Genomic DNA, 20,715 nt, shown 5'->3' with positions numbered 1-20,715 from the left:
GGTTTACAGAGTGGATGTGCCACAATTTATTGGGTCATTTCCCCTTAGGTGAACAAACACTTTACATCCAATTTTTCTCTACCACCATAGACAGTGTTATAACAAACAACCTTGTATGTGCCTTCTCATGGGCTTGCTTTTGTTTTTATAGGATAAGTTCCTAGACATGGACTTACTAATCAAAGACATAACTGTTTTAATGTAGTAGATTTATCAGATTGTTTTCCAAATAGGTTGCAAAATTCACATTTTCATCAGCGATGTGTATGAGGACTGTATTCCCCATGTCTCCATCAGCAATAGGTGTTTTCGTTGTTTTTCCTTTTTGCCTATCTGATTGTTGGGAAATAATGTCTCTCTCTATTTAAATTTGCTTTTATCTGACTATTTGTGAGGCTGGACATTCTTTCTGTCCTTTATTGATTATTTGGATGTGCTCTTTTGTCAATTTCCTATTCATCTTCTATTGGGCTTCTCATCAATTTCAAAGGGTTCTTCCTTATAATGTTAAAAATATTAGTTTTTACAAAATGTTTTTGTAGTAAGTAGCTACATTTTATATGAGTTCCTAATATTTTCCTCAACCTATTATATGTCTTTTGGCTTTGTGACACCTTTTTCCATGGAAAAAATATTTTAATGTAGTGAAAATCCATCTTTTTTGTGCAGTTTCTGGGGTTATTGCCTTGGTTTAAAGTTCCCCAACCCTTACATTATACACATTTTCCTGAACTTATTCTAAACTTTAAAAAATTTAAGTCTTGAACCTACATAGAATTCTTTACATAGAAATCCAACTTTTTCTTCTGGATTGGTAGACAATTATACCAGCAAGATTTTTTAAAATAATAATTTCTTTTCCCACCAAACTAAAATACTACTTTTTCATATGTTAATTTTCTATATGATAATTTTCTACCACTCTGTTATGTTCTGCTAATCTAGTTATATGTCAATACTATTGATTATAGTGTGTAGTTTGTGCTATATTTATGCTTTATAAATACATTATACTTTATAGTATATTTCATTATCTTGTATGGCAAGTCCTCCTCCTTCCAACTTGGAGACAATGACCTGGTGGATAATTTGTTCAAAGCATACACTCTAGAGTCAAATTGAATCCTGGCTTCAAGTTACTTAACATCTCTCTATCTCAGTTTACCCATCTGTAAAGTCAGGATGATAGTATTTATCTCAAACGGTTGTGAAGATTAAAGGAAGCAAAACACAGAACACTTAGAAAATTCTCTGACATACTTCAACTACTGTAATATTAATTTGCCTTTGAAATTTTCTTAATTGTTGTGCAAAATTTCTTCCATATGAATTTTATTGCTTCTTTCCTTCAACCCAAACCCTCCAAAAGCAACTCTTGGGAGTCTAACTTCAATTGCATTAAATAAATGTATTCATTTTGGGACAGTTTACATTTTTATAACACTAAGTCCCATACCCTAGAGTTCTATATTATGTTTAGTCTATGTTATATTTTTAATTTAATCCCTCTCAGATCTTATTTAAAGTCTTTAATATGACCCTAGTTTAATTCTTGTAAGACTTGTACCTTTCTTGTTAAATTTATTCCTAAATTTTAAAACTTATTTTTCTTATTCTGAATGTACCATTTTCTCTATTTCCAATTCTAAATGGTTATTGCCAGTGTAAAAAAAAAAAGTCATATTATTTATTTACTCCAGAATTATTTTATTAGACGCTCTTGTTTTTTCTAGATATACAGGTATACCATCAACAGGAGAGATACTTTCTTTGCCAAAATTTATACTTAATATTCCATTTTCTTGTCTTTATACTCCTGTCTAAATACTCTTTAATTACGATGATGTATCCTTGTTATCACGAGAGTAAGAGTGATAGTGTGACTAAAGTATCCTACCAGACATAAGCGAAGAACACTGATACTTTTACCATCAGTAAAAGATGTGTTTTACAGCAGAAGACTCAGAGCATCTTCACCATTGGGGTGGGAGCGGCAGGGGGGACCATCCTCAGGATTCAAGTCTCCCCCAGGAAGCCTCACTATCAAAGATACTGGTCAACAGGGTCTTTGAGAAGCAAAGTTGCTATTTCTAGGAGTATTTCATACCTTGTTGTCCTCTTCCAACTAATCTCAAGACTCTAGTTTCATATCTTCTTGGCTACTAGGGACAAGTGATTAATAAAAACTCCAGAAGGATTTAATGACAGAGGTCTTTATCGCCACAGAGATTGAATAATATGTTTTTTCTCTCAGGAGGGGATCATTGTAATTTACTCATCCTCCCAATTGATCATTCAGCAAGCACTAGTGAGGTTCCTATCAGGTGACAGCTACTTAAGAACAATCTTGAAGAAGACCAATTCCTGCTTATGAAAAATGCAGAGTCTAGGTGGGGAATCAGACATAGAAATAAATAATGGAAATGCTATGTGATAAATTTTACAACACAAATAGGTATAGAGAAGTGTGCAGGGATTTTACTCTCCTTTCAAGTTAACAAGTGAGCTTGTTATTGTTTCATAAGTGCCAGAAAAAGACATGAGACTACTGGATCAGAGACAAAGACTTTATTTATTTATAGCAAGATCAGTAGTTGGAGCTTCATGCCCATTTGCGTTGGTTCCCCGTTTCCCCCAAGTCTTACAGGGCTGACACCTGAGTATACCCGTGACACCGTGTCTGCATACCCGGAGGGCTGTGTTACAGGAGATGAACACTGAACATGAAGAATTCATGCTTTTATAGCTCGGGAAAGCAAACCTGCTCTTTAGCTGGGGGAGATGTTACCTCATCACTTAAGGTTGCTTGCCTTATATACAAACCCGAAAAATGAGACAAGAATGGTCAGGGCCTTATATTCTTGGCATATCTACCAAGATCATGCAGGAATACCCAGGGTCCATGGCAGATTGCCTTTACCAACAGCAAGTATAACCGCCAGAGGTATTAAGACCTAAATCATCACAAGAAAAGTGATTTAATAATTTTGTAATCAACCACGTGGTCATTTTCTGTTTGCTTGTTTAACCACTGCAGCTATCTTGAAATTCCATAAAGAATGGTTAGTCCTTGAGCAGATTTATCATAGAAAATATTGTAAAGATAATATCCACAGAAAATAAAGTTAAATGCAGTTGTGGCTCAAGGAGTCCAGTTAAATAAAAAAGGATGCTTTTTTTTTAAAAACAGTAGTGATTTGAAAATTTTATAGTTTGTAAGATGAGACATACCTGGATTTGAAGAATTCCTTCTTAACTTCTCCGTTCTGTGACTTTTCACAAATATGTAACCCTGGGCTTCTTAATATGTGCTTTGAAGTCTAAAGCTTATAAAGCGCTCTGCATATCATAGGTATTCAGTAAATGGCAGGGTCTATTATTATGTTCAAGCATATAAATGTTAAGTAGAATTTGTTAGCGTCTATCTTGTTCTCTTCCTGTCATATTGAATTAAGCAATTCATTTAACTCTTAATTACAAGTCTATGAATTCCCTAAGAGCATTGACTTTTACTCATCATAAAGATCTAACTAGACTCCAATTCTCTTTTTTTTCTCGTTTAACCTGAGTGACAAATTTTCAAGGCCAACATCTTTTACAAACACCTTTGCATAAATCAAGCAAAGAGAAAGAGCTGATATGGAGTGTTATATGTGTGATTTACCACTTCTTGTTTAGCTTTAATCTTAAGAGTAACACATGCTTAATTATTTTTAAAAGTCTAAGAATACCAAAGAATTGAGGTAAATGTGAAAATGTCCACTCCACGCCCCAATCCCATTTCCCCAAGCATAGTCATTAATGAGATGTTGATATGTGCCCTCCCAGGCCTTTTTCTATGTGTAGAAAGTGTAGTGTTAATTATTTTCTTCCAAAAATAATATGAATTATGCTCAAATGAAAAGACTGTGTTATTATTTTTAATTGCTAGCTGTGTGGGTTAATTTTTTATTCAGCACTAGCTTTTAGTGTATTTGTGAGCCTATGCGGGTTAGTCCTAAAGAAATGCCAGGAAAGTCCCCACTGTTTAATGTTTTGAAAACCCCTAACACATATCTTATTTTTTCTGGAGTTTCTTTTATATTTATATAAATATATTTCCTGGAACACAGCTCAGTCTTCATTGGCTTTATAATCAGTTTTGGTCATTTCTGTGAAACTAATAGGAAGATTTTTATCTTCTGTTTTTATCAATTTACCATTTATGAGCTTTAAATTCTCCTAACACCCGAAGAGGCAATAGAGCAAACTTCTTATATTTATAGAGTGCTTTACACGTTACAAAACTCTTTCTCAATTGTCTGGCATGCTCCTCACAATGACTCTATGATGAATGACAAGTAGTATTATCCCAACTGACTAATGAAGGGCAATTAAAGTAATGAGAGTTAAAAGGTGACTTGCCTAAGGTCACACAGCTAGTAACAACTGCACGCCAAGTCCTCTGACTTTACACAGGAAGCTCTCCAGCTGCTTCACAGAGCAGTTGTCTAGGATGAATTAAGCCTTCGCAGACGTAGAACATGGTTTAGGAAATATACTTAGTTTGTAGAAGACATACTTGATGACTTTAAGGAGTATCTTCTTTTAACTTAAAGTTAATGTTAATTTAATTTAAAGTTAATTTGCAGTTAAGTTTTAGCCACTTTGTCTTGAAATGAATGTTTTATTAGCAGTATAAATAGAAATGGGGCATTAATCATTTTTATCCATTGACAATCTATACTCCACTTCTCTTTTATCAAGAAAACCTTAGGGTGATGAGAGAATTTAATGCTAACTAAACAAGAGAGGCAGGCAACTCTATTCATTTGATTTTGTTCATTCCTGGCAAAAGGAACAGCATAAGGATATGTAAGAACTGTGACTTTAGTAAGGTAATTTAAAAAAATAGGCTTGATTTTTTAGAGCAGTCTTAGGTTTGTAGAAAAATTGAGTGGAAAGTACAGAGAGTTCCCATATACTTTCTTAGCCTCTCCCCTCACCCCACCAACATTTTCCCTACCATGTTTCCCCGAAAATAAGACCTAGCTGGACCATCAGCTCTAATGCATCTTTTGGAATAAAAATTAATATAAGACCTGGTATATCATATTATATTGTATTGTATCGTATCGTATCGTATCATATTACATTACATTACATTACATTACATTACATTATATTATGTTATAGACATTACATTACATTATATTATATTATATATACATTATATTATATGTATATATATAATACATACATATTATATTATATAACATTATATTATATTATATTATAGACCCAGTCTTATAGTAAAATAACATTGGGTTTTATATTAATTTTTGCTCCAAAAGACGCATTAGAGCTGATGATCCGGCTAGGTCTTATTTTTGGGGAAACATGGTATTATTAACATCTTGCATTATTGTGGTACATTAGTTACCATTGATGAGCCAATAATATATTATTATTAAATGAAGTTCCATAGTTTACATTAGGGTTTACTCTTTTGTTGCACTGTTCTACGGGTTTTAACAAATGCATAATGTCACGTGCCCACCATTACAGTATCACGCAGACAAGTTTCACTGCCCTAACTCCACCTATTTACCCTTCTCTTCTTCCCCCCCAACTCTTGGCAATCACTGATCTTTTTACTGTCTCCGTAGTTTTACAGTACATAGTCTTACAGTACGTAGCCTTTTCAGATTGGCTTCTTTCACTTAGCAACATCTTTTTTAAGTTTCCTCCATATGTTTGTGTAGCTTGATAGTTCATTTCTTTTTATCACTGAATAATATTCCATCATATAGATACAGCACAGGTTACATAGTCACCCATTGCAGGACATCTTTGTTGCTTCCAAGTTTTAATAATTATGACTAAAATTGCTGTAAGCGTTTGTATGCTGGTTTTTTTGTAGACACACGTTTTTAATTCATTTGGGTAAATACCTAAGAACATGATTGTCAGATTGTGTGGTAAGAATATTTTTAACTTTTTAAGCAACTGCCGAACTCTCTTCCAAAATGGCTGTACCATTTGAAATTTCCTGTTGTTGTGCATTCTCACCAGCATTTGGTGTTGTCAGTGTTTTGAATTTTAGCCTTTATGATAGATATGTAGTGGTATCTCATTGTTGTTTTAATTATCATCCAGAAAGATAATTGCTTTTTAAATCTGTTAGACTGATCATTCTATATCTAAATCAGCCTTAAAACAACTAGATCAGCTCTTCTTCAACTTGCTGGGGTTTTTTTTTCCCCGTAGTAGACATATCCTTATGATTCTTATGAGGAAACATTAGGTAAAAATCATTAAGAAAATGTGTGTGCTCGGGGCAAAGAGAAGGAAATAATAAGAGGCTGAAGCTGAGACTGTTGTCATGTAGAAACTGGCCAGTGTGTTTGATACTGGTAAGGGTCTAGGATAAAAATGATTTAACAGCATTATTTGGGATAATAAAAAGGGAGAGAGCTAGTTGGCAACTAGAAGTGTGCAGTAAATTGTAGATTGCCAGTAAAAATTGGAATGAAAATATTTTGCTCTGTAATTGGAGACAACTGCTTCATATCCCAGAAATACTACAAAAGAAGAAATATCAACATTTGAGTACAGTATGATTGTAAGTAGTTAAAAAAAGAGAGAAGTAAAAAATACCTAAAATTAAGGTTAGGAAAGGTCTGGTATAGAGAGGTGGGGGTGCCCTGACCACATCCTCATCATTTTAGCCAAGTGGACTTATAAGTGCCAGGATCTGAATCTTTTTGCTTCAGGGTTAATGACGACAAGAGCTGGTGTAAAAATACTCCAGTTCCCAAAGCCCTTGGGTAGATAATTCTAAGTCATATGTCTACACTGGCTTCCTAACCATCTTAACCAATGGCTTGATAACACACACTTTATTGGATTTCTTCTCTTCCTTGTCTCACTTACGCATTCCCATGACTGTTTTTTGGGATCAACTCCCAATTATACTTCTTGCACTAAAATCCTTGTCTCAAGGTTCGCTTCTGGAGAAACCCAAGCTCAGAACAATTGTTGGTTATGTGTTTATTCAGAATCTTATATCCCCTTTGGTTACTACTGTCACCCTTTCAAGGCCTTCCTGAAACTTCTCTATTTATTTGTCCTGGGACTCATTACTTTTATCCTGGAGTTGCCAGTTCACTGCAGCCAGAGAATAGCATTTGACAAATCTTTCACAATGTAGAAGAAATTAAATGTAGAGTTAACTCCTCCTTGTGCATTTGCATTTTAAAGGGGATCCTTGAGAAAATAACTCAAAGGAGTGACTGTCTAGTTGTGAAATCTCAGATTCTGTGCCACCTGAGTGAAGGAGATTATTTTAAACAAACGTTTTCAGGTCATTTACCTCTGACTGGTATTCATCAGATCATCTGGGAGAAAAAGAGCAGATGAACTAGTCACTCTTTAGTGACAAGTCAAATTTAGAAATTAGATGACAGGACAGGAGAAGAGGAATTTGAAGGAAAGTCAATGATTTTAGCAAAAAGTAGCAAAAAGAATAAACCAGCATATCCATTGGTTCCAAGACACCTTTTTTCCACATTTAACATTTCTGAAATCAAATTACATCTTATAATCGATAGCATCTCTTAATTGCTATTGTCAGGTGGCAATCACAATGTCATTGTCACAGCTATTCATGTCGTTGTCACTTCCATTGACTTATATACACTGTTGAGATTAATTGCTGTTTAAAAGTACTGTCACTGTACACTATGATTCAGGATTGAAGCAAATAGTTATTATGTATGCAGAATGGGATGGGAACAAATCATCAAGGTATAAGTTTATTTGTCACTAGACGGATGACCCTAAATTCCACATTTTCTTGGAAATCGACAATATAGAGCTTTACAAGATGTAAGAAAGGAAGAAAGATGCCCACAAGTAGAAGTTTATAACATTTCATTACTGAGATTCATGCAAAGGGATTGCCTATTGTACAAAAAGCAACAACGGCAAGAGAAACTATCAAATTCCTCACAATTGGTGAAGGAAATCTCAAAAAAATAGAAGGCTGGAGTAAACAAATCATGCATTGCACAGGGCTATCATTGAGATATAAAACATCTATTTATCAGAGACTTCTTGCTGATTTTGAACAGAATGAACTTAACCTCCAACGTGATACCATTGAACAAAAATTAAAATATGTGTTTAATCAAATAGAAAGGGGGATTGGCTTTCTTTGACAAGACTTCAAATTATACTGTCAATGCAAAAGGACCTTTAAAGGGATCAAGAGTATGAGTTTGGGTAATGAAAAGCAGTGTATCATTGTAATCTTATGCCTAACTTCTAATTGCTGAAGTTACTACCATATTTAATTTAAACGGTAAAACAATGTTTCAGAATGAGAACTTCTTCATTCTTGGGAGTGGAGAGGCAAAATAGTATGGGTGATGGTTAAACTGATAGAAGACTGGTTAGAAGTGCTCTGGAATAGATACCTGGGAACCTATTATATATTCTAGTTCTCAATGATTTTATGGACATGTATCTGAACAGGTAAATAATAATTTCACCTAAAAGTGTAGTGATGTGGTTGTTAATGATGACAGCATGATTAGATCATTATAACCCCTCAATGCTTCAGACAACAAACCATTTAAGGACTATCGCAGAAGAAATGTGAGTCCTGGTTCTTGTCTAAAAACTTTCTGTTGAGAATTTTTGACAAGATCAGAAAAGTGCCAAAATCAAAACTTACAGAATGGAGACGATAGTTGTGCATACTTTAAAGAAATGCTATATCATTGACATTCTTGATGGTTCAGGGCACATTATTATTTTGTTGAAAAATATGGATGCCAATGAATCTAAGATAAGAAAAATCGAATTCTAAATATATGAAGTTTAGGAATACATCAACCAATTTATTTCACGTATATTTATACTTTTATATGCATAATACTGATATGTGATTTTAAATATTTATGTGTTGAAATAAATCAAAAGAATTCCTTCAGTAGGATAAAATAAAAATTCTAAGAGATAAAAAATTTTAAGTGATAAAATTCAAACTTTGCATTTTTGCTTAAAGGTAAAAAACATTATAAGAGATAAAGGTCAGTTCATAGTAATGAAAGGCTTTGACTCACTAGTAACATATAACAAATCTGAATGGTTTTGACAGAACCACAAAGAGAAAATTCACAAATTAGATTTTAACTATTTCAATAACTGATCAAACTAATCAAGCAAAAAATCAGCAAGGATAATTGGCAAGCTTGGGTTAATAACATCTACAAACAGTCCATATGCTGGGCCACAAAGTAAGCCTCAACAAATTTTAAGTGATTGAAATCATTCAGAATATCAATTCTGATCAAAATTTTGAAATCTATTAAAAAATTAGTAAAAAAAAAACAGAATAAATAGAAAATCTTTATGTTTAGAAATTAATCAATACATTTCTAAATAAATCTTAAGGATGGAAGTAAAATCTTGATGGAAATTAGATGATTGAAAAGGAAGAAAAATTGTATCAATATTTATACAATATTATACATATTATGATTTGCATATGCAAAAAATCCAAAAGAATCTACGAATTATTTTTTAGAATGATAAGAGATATTATAAATACATTATTAGGGTAAAGAAGAATTTAACAAAGTTGCTAAATTCAAAATCAATGTATAAAAGTCAAATATATTTCTATATATCAGCAAAAACTATTAAGAAAGATACCATGTATTCCATTATCAAAACTACCAACTACGTAGAAATGAACCTATCAAAAATGTGTAAGATCTCTGTGAAAAATTATAATGCTTAATAGAGACATTAAAAACACAGAAATAAATGAATTAGAACACAATTATAAAGATACCAAGTCTTTCAAATGTATCTAAAAATTTAGTGCCATTCAAATTCTCAATATGGTTGTGTGTGTTGTGTAGCTTGACAAGCTGGTTCTAAAATTTATATGGAAATGAAAACAAAACCTATTCTCCATGACATCAAGCCTATTTTGAAGCTCTAGTAATTAAGACAGTTTGTTGATAAAGCAGAGGTAGACAGAATCATAAGATGGAATGGGGTCCAGAAGCAAACCCATCCATATGTGGATACTTGATTTATGACAGTTGGCCCAGCAGAGCGGCAGCAGAAGAACCAAATGTTTAGTAAATATTGTTGGAACTGAGTATCCATTTAGAAAACAGTGAAAGGGACCTCTCATTATTAACAAGCTCCAAGATAATTAAAATTAAAGGCAAAACTATAAAGACTAAAAAGATGGTACAGGAAAAACCTCCATGACTGAAGGCTAGGGAAAGATTTCTTAAATCATAAAAAGCACTAACCATAAAGGAAAGAATTAATAAATTTGACTTCATTAAAATTAAAGACTTCTATTCATTGACACTATGAGATAATGAAAAGACAAGCCAGAAAGTAGAGAATATATGCAATAGTTATACATAAGAGAGACAGACACACAATAGAAAGTAGACAGTTTCTCTTTCTCTGGTTTTCACTTCTTTCCTTCCACCAACACACATTTAGGGGTGTTTTTGTTTTTGATTTTATTTTGTTATTTTTATTTTTGAGGTCCATATGTGGTAACTACTGAAAAGTGGACATGAGTGCATCTTTGATAATTACATAAATAAAAAGTGCTAATTTGGTTTTGAATCTATAGTGATCCATTTTCCATAAGATGTTTTTGTCTTACACATATAAGTAAGGGACTAAGTTAGAAAAAATACAAAAGGAAAATGCAAAGATAGTCTTGATGCAAACAAGTAACTGTTTATTCATAAAGAGGATAAAATGATTTAACCTTACAAACATGGGGAGAAAGTAAATCTGAAAGGGAAGGTAAAATAATTCAAGTAGGAAAGGAAAATGAAAAAGTGTATACAGTAGAGCTGAGAAATGTTGATAGTATCTGAATGATCAACAACAAAGAACTCCTATAACAGTGAAAAAAAACAAACATAAATAATGGTGATCCTTGGGGTCTTGGAGAAACTCCTGATCTTGGATGGGGAAAGTTTCAAATTTATATAAATAAGGGAGCCTCCAAATTAGTCCTAGAAGAAATGCTTTATTTTTATCAATGAACTATTTTTTAAATAAAGGCAACATAAGAAAATAAAGCTTTCCATGGGGAGTTGAATGGAAGGCATATGGAAAAAAATAATGAATGGGAAAATTAACAGGAACAAATTTTAAGTAAAAAGAATCTGAAATTGTCAGCATGCAGAAATCAGAAATTTGGTATCCCTGTTTTTAAATAGGATCATTTAAATTTCTTTACCTTATGAGTTTCTGTCAATTCATTTTTTTTTCTTTTGAGGTTTCTGATTAAGGGCGGGGGTGAGAGTTTTGAAAGCTGTAGAATATAGAAGAGCAGGAACTCAGACACTTGGTGTTTACCCTAGTTTTGCAAATAGAAGTACTAATTAACGTGATTCAGCTAACAAAATTGTGGCAGCAGTCAAGGTCATAAAAATATTTACAACCAATAACCTCATTTCTATTTTAGAAAGACCCTTTGGTTTACTGGTCTGTATAATCTACCTTTATTTAATTGTTAATTTTCCACTTTGTGGATTGTTGTTTTATTTTTTCTGCTGTTGATCTTTTGGACATTTCATGAATAATTAGCAACTCCTTCAGAGGGGAGGGTAGGAGGAAACTAAATAAATGCATTTGTCTACATTTATTGTGCTTCCTGTTGGTCCTGCCTTGGAAAAAGTCTAATAACAAAAAAGTTTAATGCTATGACTAAAATGATGGTGTTATGGGAATTAGTCTTGTAAACCAAAAACACAGACACCGACAGGGGCCTGGCAGGTGAGGTAAGTGAGTGCTTGGGACACTCAGTAGTGGACACAGGGCAACTGTGTGTAGTAACATGCTCCCTCTGAAGGGATCGCAATATTTTCACTTATAGAACATACCTAATAGCTGAGTTACGTCCACGAGCTGTCAATTTACAATATCTGCAGCATTTGTATTGGTGATAAAAAAAGTATATGCTTAGATGTCATAAAATATTGTTGCTGAAATGTGTGACAGTCGACATGAACAACACCAAATAGGGACCAAAAGAAATGTTTTACACATATCATGAAGCACAGAGTTAACAAGTGACCAGCTGGGACCATCCTGGTTCATGATAATTTATAAGGAAGTAACTCATTTACCTGAAATCTATTCTAAGCCTAAAATAAACTGATCCGCCTGCGTGTATGTGTGTGTGTGTGTGTGCAGGGCTTTTCCTACAGAGGTGCTCAAGAACTATTTTAATTATTTAAAATGATTTTTAAAGACTGAGCAATAAGCCACATAGGATTCTACATTCACAATGTAAGTTTCTGTCGCTATCTAATAGATTACTGGAATAAATCCTAAATAATTTTTTATACTTACTAGATTATTTTAAATGTGCAAATAGTGATATTTCCTTATAATGTGTATATTTAGGTTTTAATGTTGTTTTTGCTCACTTTTTCTTTAGGGAAAATTTCATGGAAATCCAATGCATGTAGCTGTGGTTATTTCAAATTGTTTAAGGGAAGAGAGGAGAATATTAGCTGCAGCCAACATGCCCATTCAGGTAATATTTTCTGAACTTTGATCTTGTTATCACCTTGCACTCCATTTTTCTGAAACAGAAATTCTTGCTTTCTTTCGAACCAGCGTCTTCTACCTGTTGATGGTGTCATCATCCTTCCAGTCCCTTGTAACCAAGGTCTAGGGATCATCTTTGAGTGATCCTTTTCTCCACTGCCTATTGAAATAATTTCCAAGTCTTGCCAGAGGTTTTTTTTCTCGAATCCTATCTGTACTTTCTTTTCTATTTCCACTGGTCACACTCTGGTCCATGTTCTTACAATATTGGTTCAGGAACATAGGAACCACCTCTTACCTGAATTCCTAACGACTGTTTGGACTCTGCTTCTCTTGGCATGTTTATCCTCAGGGATTGATCTTCAGAACCCTTCCGTACGCCTGATTTCCTACCCCAGAAGTCCAAGCTACTCATCAAGAAGGAATTTTACCTTATAGAAACTCCATAAATACTAGCTTATTGATTACTTGAATGTAATTTGCCCTTCCATATTTTATCCCACTATTCTGAATGTCCATCAAAGTAGAGGAATAAATGAAATCCTTAATGAATACATTTTCATTTAATCCTTATAAAAAGAAGAGTATGTAAGTAATCAATTTTCCAAATGATGTCTTCCATAATTTAATAAATCACACCACAATATTGATTTTTGAAGGTCCAAGAAAAGTATTTTTTTTAACTATTAAACATTTTCAGGTTTAGTTATTGTCAGGTTATGGTTGTTTTGGGAGAAGTATGAAGTTTTAACAATTTGCTATTCTTATTTTTTAGATGAAGAAGAAGGATGGCATTTTTTATTTAATTTAAAATCTATAGCATAGTAAGTTTCTAAAGTAAACATAGTTTGATTCAGTGCTTGTGGGATAATATTAAGAAGCTACTACTAATATATGCTCATATATATTCTCAACTATCCTTTCTTGTATCCCTCTTATCTCTTATCATTTGTGTGTGTGTGTGTGTGTTCCCCTTCAAATGTTAGATATCAGTTAAATTAGAAACATTAGTTTATTTGAGTAGATGCTCATCAAAATCACTCTGCAAATACTCCGCCACTACCACAAAAGAAGCACTGGTTTGTAAATTTCAATAAATAGACAAATAAAGGAGACCAAAATCAGAGAGAGGGAATATTTCAAAAGCTTTACAATCTGAAGAATGTGGTGTAATTGAAAGAACACTTGATTGCCAGTCAAGGAAATGGGTCTCACTTGAGGTTCCTCCACTGATTTGCTGTGGATCTTAGCCAAGTCATCAACCTTTCTAACCTTGGCTCCCTACCCAAGTGTAAGGCAAAGGGATTGCCGACATCAGTAACTCTCATTTCTAAATATCTGGGTAACTTTACATCTAAGGAGCACACTCAATGCCAGACTATTAGAGTGGCCAAGAAATGGTGCTTGGAGAAGCTGGTTAGCCTTTCTATTTAAGTAGGCTAGCATTTTTACATATTCTTTAGTAAACTCCCTTTGTTCTAGTGTAAAAATAAATCTCATCCTGGCAGATTCATCATCCCTAATTCTGAATTTAAGTCTAACTTAATGTAGTTTCACTATGCTAATTTTTAAAGTACATATATTACTTTTACAGAATTTCAAAAGTAATGTAGGTCTATTATAGAAAATTAGGAAAAAAAATTTAAACCATAAAATCATCTGTAATTTCACTATATATATGTATATATATATATATATGTGTGTGTATACATGTAATATACTTCGTAGTATATGTGGTATACTTTGAACTGAGGTTTGGATCAATATGACATGAAACAATCTATAGCCATTAAAAATCATGCTGTAGAAAAATATTTAATGACATATAAGTCATATTAAATTGTTAAGAAATTGAGAAAATATGTATACATACAGAAGGTGCCAAAAAATGTATACACATTGTAAGAAAGAAAAAAACTATATTAAAATTGTAATACCCAATATATACCAATAACAAAAGATGAATACAAGTCATGTGTATAATTTTTTTGGCACAGCTGGTATTATACTATAAGGATATATATATATATATGTATACATATACACACATATATATGTATATATATATACACACATATATATATACACACACATATATGTATATATATACATGCATATATATATATACATATATATATCCTTATAGTATAAATACCAGCTGTGCCAAAAAAATTATACACATGACTTGTATTCATCTTTTGTTATTGGTATATATTGGGTATTACAATTTTAATATAGTTTTTTTCTTTCTTACAATGTGTATACATTTTTTGGCACCTTCTGTATGTATACATATTTTCTCAATTTCTTAACAATTTAATATGACTTATATGTCATTAAATATTTTTCTACAGCATGATTTTTAATGGCTATAGATTGTTTCATGTCATATTGATCCAAACCTCAGTTCAAAGTATACCACATATACTACGAAGTATATTGCCTTCATCATAAACCTTTTTATCAACATCACTGAAATTTCAAGACATTCTTTTTTCAGGGACCTCTGGAGAAATCCTTACAAAGTTCTTCAGTTTCAGAAAGGCAGAGGAAGGTGGAGCACAAAGTGGCTGCCATTAAAAATAGCGTGCAGGTGAGTGATCTTACAGGTACCTAGAAAGCTAACTATTATCCCCATCCAACTACCTGTGCACCTTTCTCCTATGTACCCAAAGTTAATGCATAGAGAAATCATAGGACAATTTCTTAATAAGATAAATGTCTCACACACACACACACACACACACTGTGTTTATGTTAGAAAAGATTTCTTTTAGGGGAGATTTTTAACTTCAATTACTAGAGATTGGGGCTTCCCCATCAGACTCTATCACTGGGAAGCTCTGTGACCTCAGGTAAGTAAGTTACCTCATGTCTCTGAACCTTTGCTTCTTCATCTGTAAAAGTGAGGATAACCACCATCATAGGATTGTTGTGAAGGCTGCATGAGGTAATATGAGAAGTATCTAGCCCAGATCTTGACACTTAATACCTATTATGCCTGAACAGAAAAACATCAGCAGGTTTAGAGAAGAAAAAAGTGAAAATCTCAGACAGAAACAAACAGGAGACAAGAAAGAAGCACAGATTTTTTTTTTCTAAGAAGTAGAAAGGAAGAAAAAAATTATACAGGATTGTCATAAACTGCAGCTGATTAGAATGGAGACTTTAAGCAAAATGATAATTGGTACATTAATACAGAATTATATGGAACTAAAAGGGAAAAGTATCTATATTCTCAGGTTAAAAAAAAAAGCTATTAGTAGCATTTGGAACTAATTGAAAAATGAAAGGCATAATGCTGAAAGATTTCCAATCACGAAGAGAAAGTGGAAGAGAAAATTCAGTCTGGTTCTTCCAGTGTTACTCAACTTTCATGGGAATTAGCTCTTTAGAAATGTAGGTTCTATACAGTTAGTCTAGGATATTACTGGAAACGGGAAGCACAAACAGTGTATTTTGAAATATTGATGATGTTTTGTTGATACGCTTAATTGAAACAACTAAGTCAGTATGTTTTCTTTTGTAAAAAGATGACAGAACAAGACACCAAATATTTAGAAGACCTGCAAGATGAATTTGACTATAGGTATAAAACAATTCAGACGATGGGTAAGTTTTTGTTTCATCTAGAATTCTACATAGGGACATAAAAGCAACACGACTAGGGTTTCTTCTTTACTGACAGAATTGATAAATTGATCTGCTTTCCTAAGTGAGTTTTTTATTTTTTTTGAAAGGAGGATTCAGGAGAGGAGTATTTATTTCACTTCCTCCTTTTTTCCTTTTTCGTATAAATATATTTTTTTACCAACTAATTCTAAGTAAATGGTAAGAAATCACCCCTATTTTGGCATGCAGCTCCCCAATCTAAGAACATTCTCCTATAGAAGTGAAATATCATTATTACAACTATGAAGAATAATAATAATTGCCTAATATGATCAGGAAATTACTAATATCATCCCTAGGTGATTTTTTAATATAATTTTTAAAAATTATAAAGTACAAATGTGATTCACTGTAGGAAATTTGGAAAATAGACAAAAGCAATAAAAAATTAAAAATCACACAAAATTCCTCTGTCTACCGATAAACACTGTCAAAAGTTAGTATATTTCCTTCCAGCCTTTTTCCTATATGTTCAAATACATAATGTCTATTTATTTGAAAAATATCGAGATCATTTTGTACATAGTTTTGTGTGTTGCATTTTAAAGTCTTATTTTTGGTATTTTCCCATATCATAAAAAATCTTCAAAATATAATTTCAATAATTGTATAAATGACAAAATATAAGGACAATTTATTTGACTGCAATTTACTTGACTATCTTCATGATTAAACATTGAAGTTGTTTACAATTAAATGTTTTTTTAAGAAATTGAAGGAAAGAATGAGACTATTTGCTAGGTTTAAGATTTACAAGTAGTAAAAAAAGATTTACAGTAATAATGGATCGTTTAAAGTGTGTTGCAATTAGTGGGACGATTGGAGAAATTCTAATTAGGTCTAGATTAGTTAATAGAATTGTATCAATGTTAATTTACTGGCTTTGATCATTGTACTATGCTTATGTAAGACAGGAAGAATACATGGAAACTATTGTTTTGGCAACTTTTTGAAATTCTAAAATTATTTTTAAATAATTTTTTAAAAAATTGAATATAAAAATTTAATTTACAGAATCATCTTTAACTATTGAAATGTTAGCTATTAAAATTTATCTGGAAGGCAGTATGGATGACTTTGATCAAATACTTAACTTTTCATCTAAGATTTAAGAGAGGATATTAAGAAATTTGTTTTTCCTGGCATAGGTGAGGAATGACATGTTCTTCTGACATCTTCCGGATATCTTTTATTTTTTTATCTTCAAGATGTCTTGACTCTCATGAAATGTTATATAAAATGTTCAAACTATGTGTAGGTTTTTCCTTCAGAAGATATGGCACAAACATGGGTTTCATCAGATTATCAAAGGGATCCAATTCTAAAAAGGTTTAGAACTGCAAATCTGATCAAGTACTACAGTTCATTGAAAGAAGCTTCATCCCAAATTTCATATGTGCACTATCAATTTTAAGAATTAGAGTATAACAAACTACATTAAACAATAAAATTCTTTTCACCTTAAAATATTACAATTAGAGTTACTTTAATATCTTTCAGTACTCCATGAGCATTATGAAGAATAAAAATAATCATTTTATCACTTAAATCAACAAGTATTTTGTTGGTTATAAGTGAAATTAAATGAACGATCATGGGAAACAAGTTATATCCTTGTTAGTGAAGACTGGAAAGTATTAGCTAATGAAGTTTTGAGTTGGTCAAATGCTATATAAGCAAGATTTTGCCACATGTGGGATCTAGGAGTTAGTGAATTTAGGAATTAAAACAACCCAGAATAACTCCTTGGAGATGAGGGTTATTTTGTAGAGAAATGTGGCACAATGTTGCTCTGGGGCATCTTTTTCACAGTTACACAAGTCAGATCAGCATTCCCAATCTTCACTTTTCATAGACATGAGTGGTTGATGGGAACCATCACTTGCTATATACCAATAAAGTTCAGTGTTCAAATTAAATAGTACAATTTTTATTGCACATCTCCCGTTTAAGAGGATAAGCTTTTTGTTTTGTTTTGTTTTTAGTCAGAGTTGCTTTTTGTTTTTTAATTTGCAACTCTTTCCCACTTCTAGCTTTACTGTGAGGCTAGCACATTTTGCAAAGAAAAAAGGGCAAGCAAGGAATTTATTCTTTATTATTAGTTCATGAGACCAAGTAGATAAAATTGTAACTCTACCAGGCAGTTTCCTAACTCCTGGGTGTAAGGTGGAGAAGGAGGGGTGGATGAAGGCAGCAGGAGGAGTCAACTATGATTTGATGATGGACACAAAGAGAGGCCCCATTCCTTTTCTATTTATGCCAACCAACCAGGGTTATTGTCAATGTAGAGGTATCTAATAAGGAATCCATTACAAAAGCTTTTTTACCTCCTCTCTCCCCACTTCCAAAAGGAACTTGGTGTGAAGAATGGTCTACTCTCAAAGTCTTTAAAATAGAGAGCTCTTCTCTGGCTTGCTTTTGTTTGGATGTAATACTTCCTGGACAAATAAATAGACTTATAGCCACCTCATATCTAATGGCCTCATTTAGGCATTTGCATCTTAAGATCTTAGGAGGGTGACTGCAACAGACTTTGCTTTCAGGACAGAGAACTTCGTCTTGGAGAGGACTCTAAATCTGATCTCTTTTCCTTCACAGATCAGGGTGACAAGAACAATGCCCTAATGAGTCAGGAAGTTTTGACTCTGCAAGAAATGCTCAACAGCCTCGACTTCAAGAGAAAGGTTAATGAAGAACTTTAACTTGGGCTTTGGCCTGTTTTTCCCCTTTTCTTACATCTAGTCCTACTGAAAAGAATCAAGCTCTTAGATTTCATTCGTTACATTCACGCTGAATGAATAAACGGCAATGTTTCCAGGAAAAGTACCATATTGTTTGCCATGTTTCTAAGTTTACAGAACTGGAACTCTAGATCTAGAGTCTATTTATCTTGCTTATGTGGTACATTTACTGTAGCAATCATTAACACCAAGGTGAACATTTTACCCGATTTTTATTGCCGTTATTTCAGATATAACTGTTTTAGTTGCTGTACTTAATATGCTGAGATGGGTTCTACTACATATGTATAATTAAAATATTACTTGACGACTACCAAAATTTTCTTGGGAGAATAAATGTTCCAGTCTCTATGCTGAAAATGACATTGTGCTAAGTAATTTCCTAGATTTCAGAATAGTTTATTGACAACTGAATATATTCAATCTAACCTCCTCCCAAGGAGAGGGAGACCTTTTTTTCTGGCTCAATGAAATATTTTAAAAGAGGGGAAACATCTCTATTTAACTTTTCTACCTTATGTTGAAAATAAATGCTGTTGAAATTTAACCAGTCACTGATAAATCAATATTTTCAAAAGTTCGGCTCCATTTTGTATGCAGGAATTTGTGTGAGCACAAATAAGTTTAAAATTTATTTTACCCTAAATCATAAAATTAAACAGTTATATATCAGATTTTAAACATACAGCTGGTTAATCCAAGATAAACTTAATGTTTAATGCATAATAAATCTGTACTAGATGTTTTATGCATACCATCTTATTCAACTTTAGAAATAAGATGTTAAGGAGAGAAGGAACTTTGGAAATAATTTGGTCTAGACTCTGGATTGTACAGATCAGAAGACCAAATTCTAGCAAAGTTAAATGGTTTATCTAAATTTGCATATTTACAACAAAGCCAGGGGAGAAATTCACATCTTCTAATTCCTATGCCTTTAAAAGTTATCCTTCATTCACTATGCCTCCTAAAACCCAAGTATCAATAAAAACTAACACAGAAAGGCTCAAATTTTAATCGATACATTTTATAATAAATGTATAAAAATATAAGAATATAAATTCAATTTATAAATGCCTTTTTAAAAAGCAGATATGTGGCTTTATGACTGACTACAAGGTTTGTTCGATATTGTTACAGGAGTTATAAATTCAACATATATACTAAATGATTCTATGAGCTATTAAGAGAATATTAACTGTAGTCATGCTTTTTTCTTCATGACTTTATTTGATTGCAATAATTGAATTGTTTGAAAAGGCTGTGGTAGTATTTGATGAAATATTTGGTCCAAGTTTTAACCAAGCCTTTACCTCCCAAGTCAGGTAAATTGTTTCATAGGTTGAATTGTGAATGACTTTGGTTGTGTCTCATGAAAATCTTTTCAGTAGTCATCTTTGTTTTTAGGAAGCCCTCAGTAAGATGACACAAATAGTAAATGAAACGGACTTGTTAATGAACAGCATGCTAATGGAAGAACTGCAGGACTGGAAGAGGCGGCAGCAAATTGCCTGCATTGGAGGTCCACTTCATAATGGGCTTGACCAGCTTCAAAACTGGTAAAACGCATTGACTTTAGTTTCTAGTGAAAACCACAGGAAGTACAAAACTTCAGTGTTGTTCAGCCAGAGAATGCAGGCTTAGACCAGAACTTCAGTTCATTCAGCTTATTGATGGTTTATAAGCAGGGGGCAACTCTATATTT

At 32.7% G+C, this 20,715-nt stretch overlaps 1 protein-coding gene across 1 annotated transcript in view; it reads left to right on the top strand.

Moving 5' to 3' along the window:
* The window catches only part of STAT4 (signal transducer and activator of transcription 4), a gene marked incomplete at its 3' end in the record, with an annotated part of 89,935 nt that overhangs the window by 39,644 nt on the left and 29,576 nt on the right, over window positions 1-20,715 (top strand). The window contains exons 4-8 of the mRNA XM_081051976.1: window positions 12,485-12,583; window positions 15,098-15,190; window positions 16,131-16,209; window positions 18,868-18,953; window positions 20,418-20,569. Coding sequence (XP_080908102.1) covers window positions 12,485-12,583; window positions 15,098-15,190; window positions 16,131-16,209; window positions 18,868-18,953; window positions 20,418-20,569 — 509 coding nt within the window. The remainder of the gene's footprint in view (window positions 1-12,484; window positions 12,584-15,097; window positions 15,191-16,130; window positions 16,210-18,867; window positions 18,954-20,417; window positions 20,570-20,715) is intronic.

The sequence above is a fragment of the Rhinolophus hipposideros genome (genome assembly GCF_964194185.1).
Source record: "Rhinolophus hipposideros genome assembly, chromosome: 6".
Taxonomy (NCBI): Eukaryota; Metazoa; Chordata; class Mammalia; order Chiroptera; family Rhinolophidae; genus Rhinolophus; species Rhinolophus hipposideros.
The sequence above is the reverse complement of the archived record's forward strand: the minus strand, read 5'-3'. Positions and strand labels throughout refer to the sequence as shown.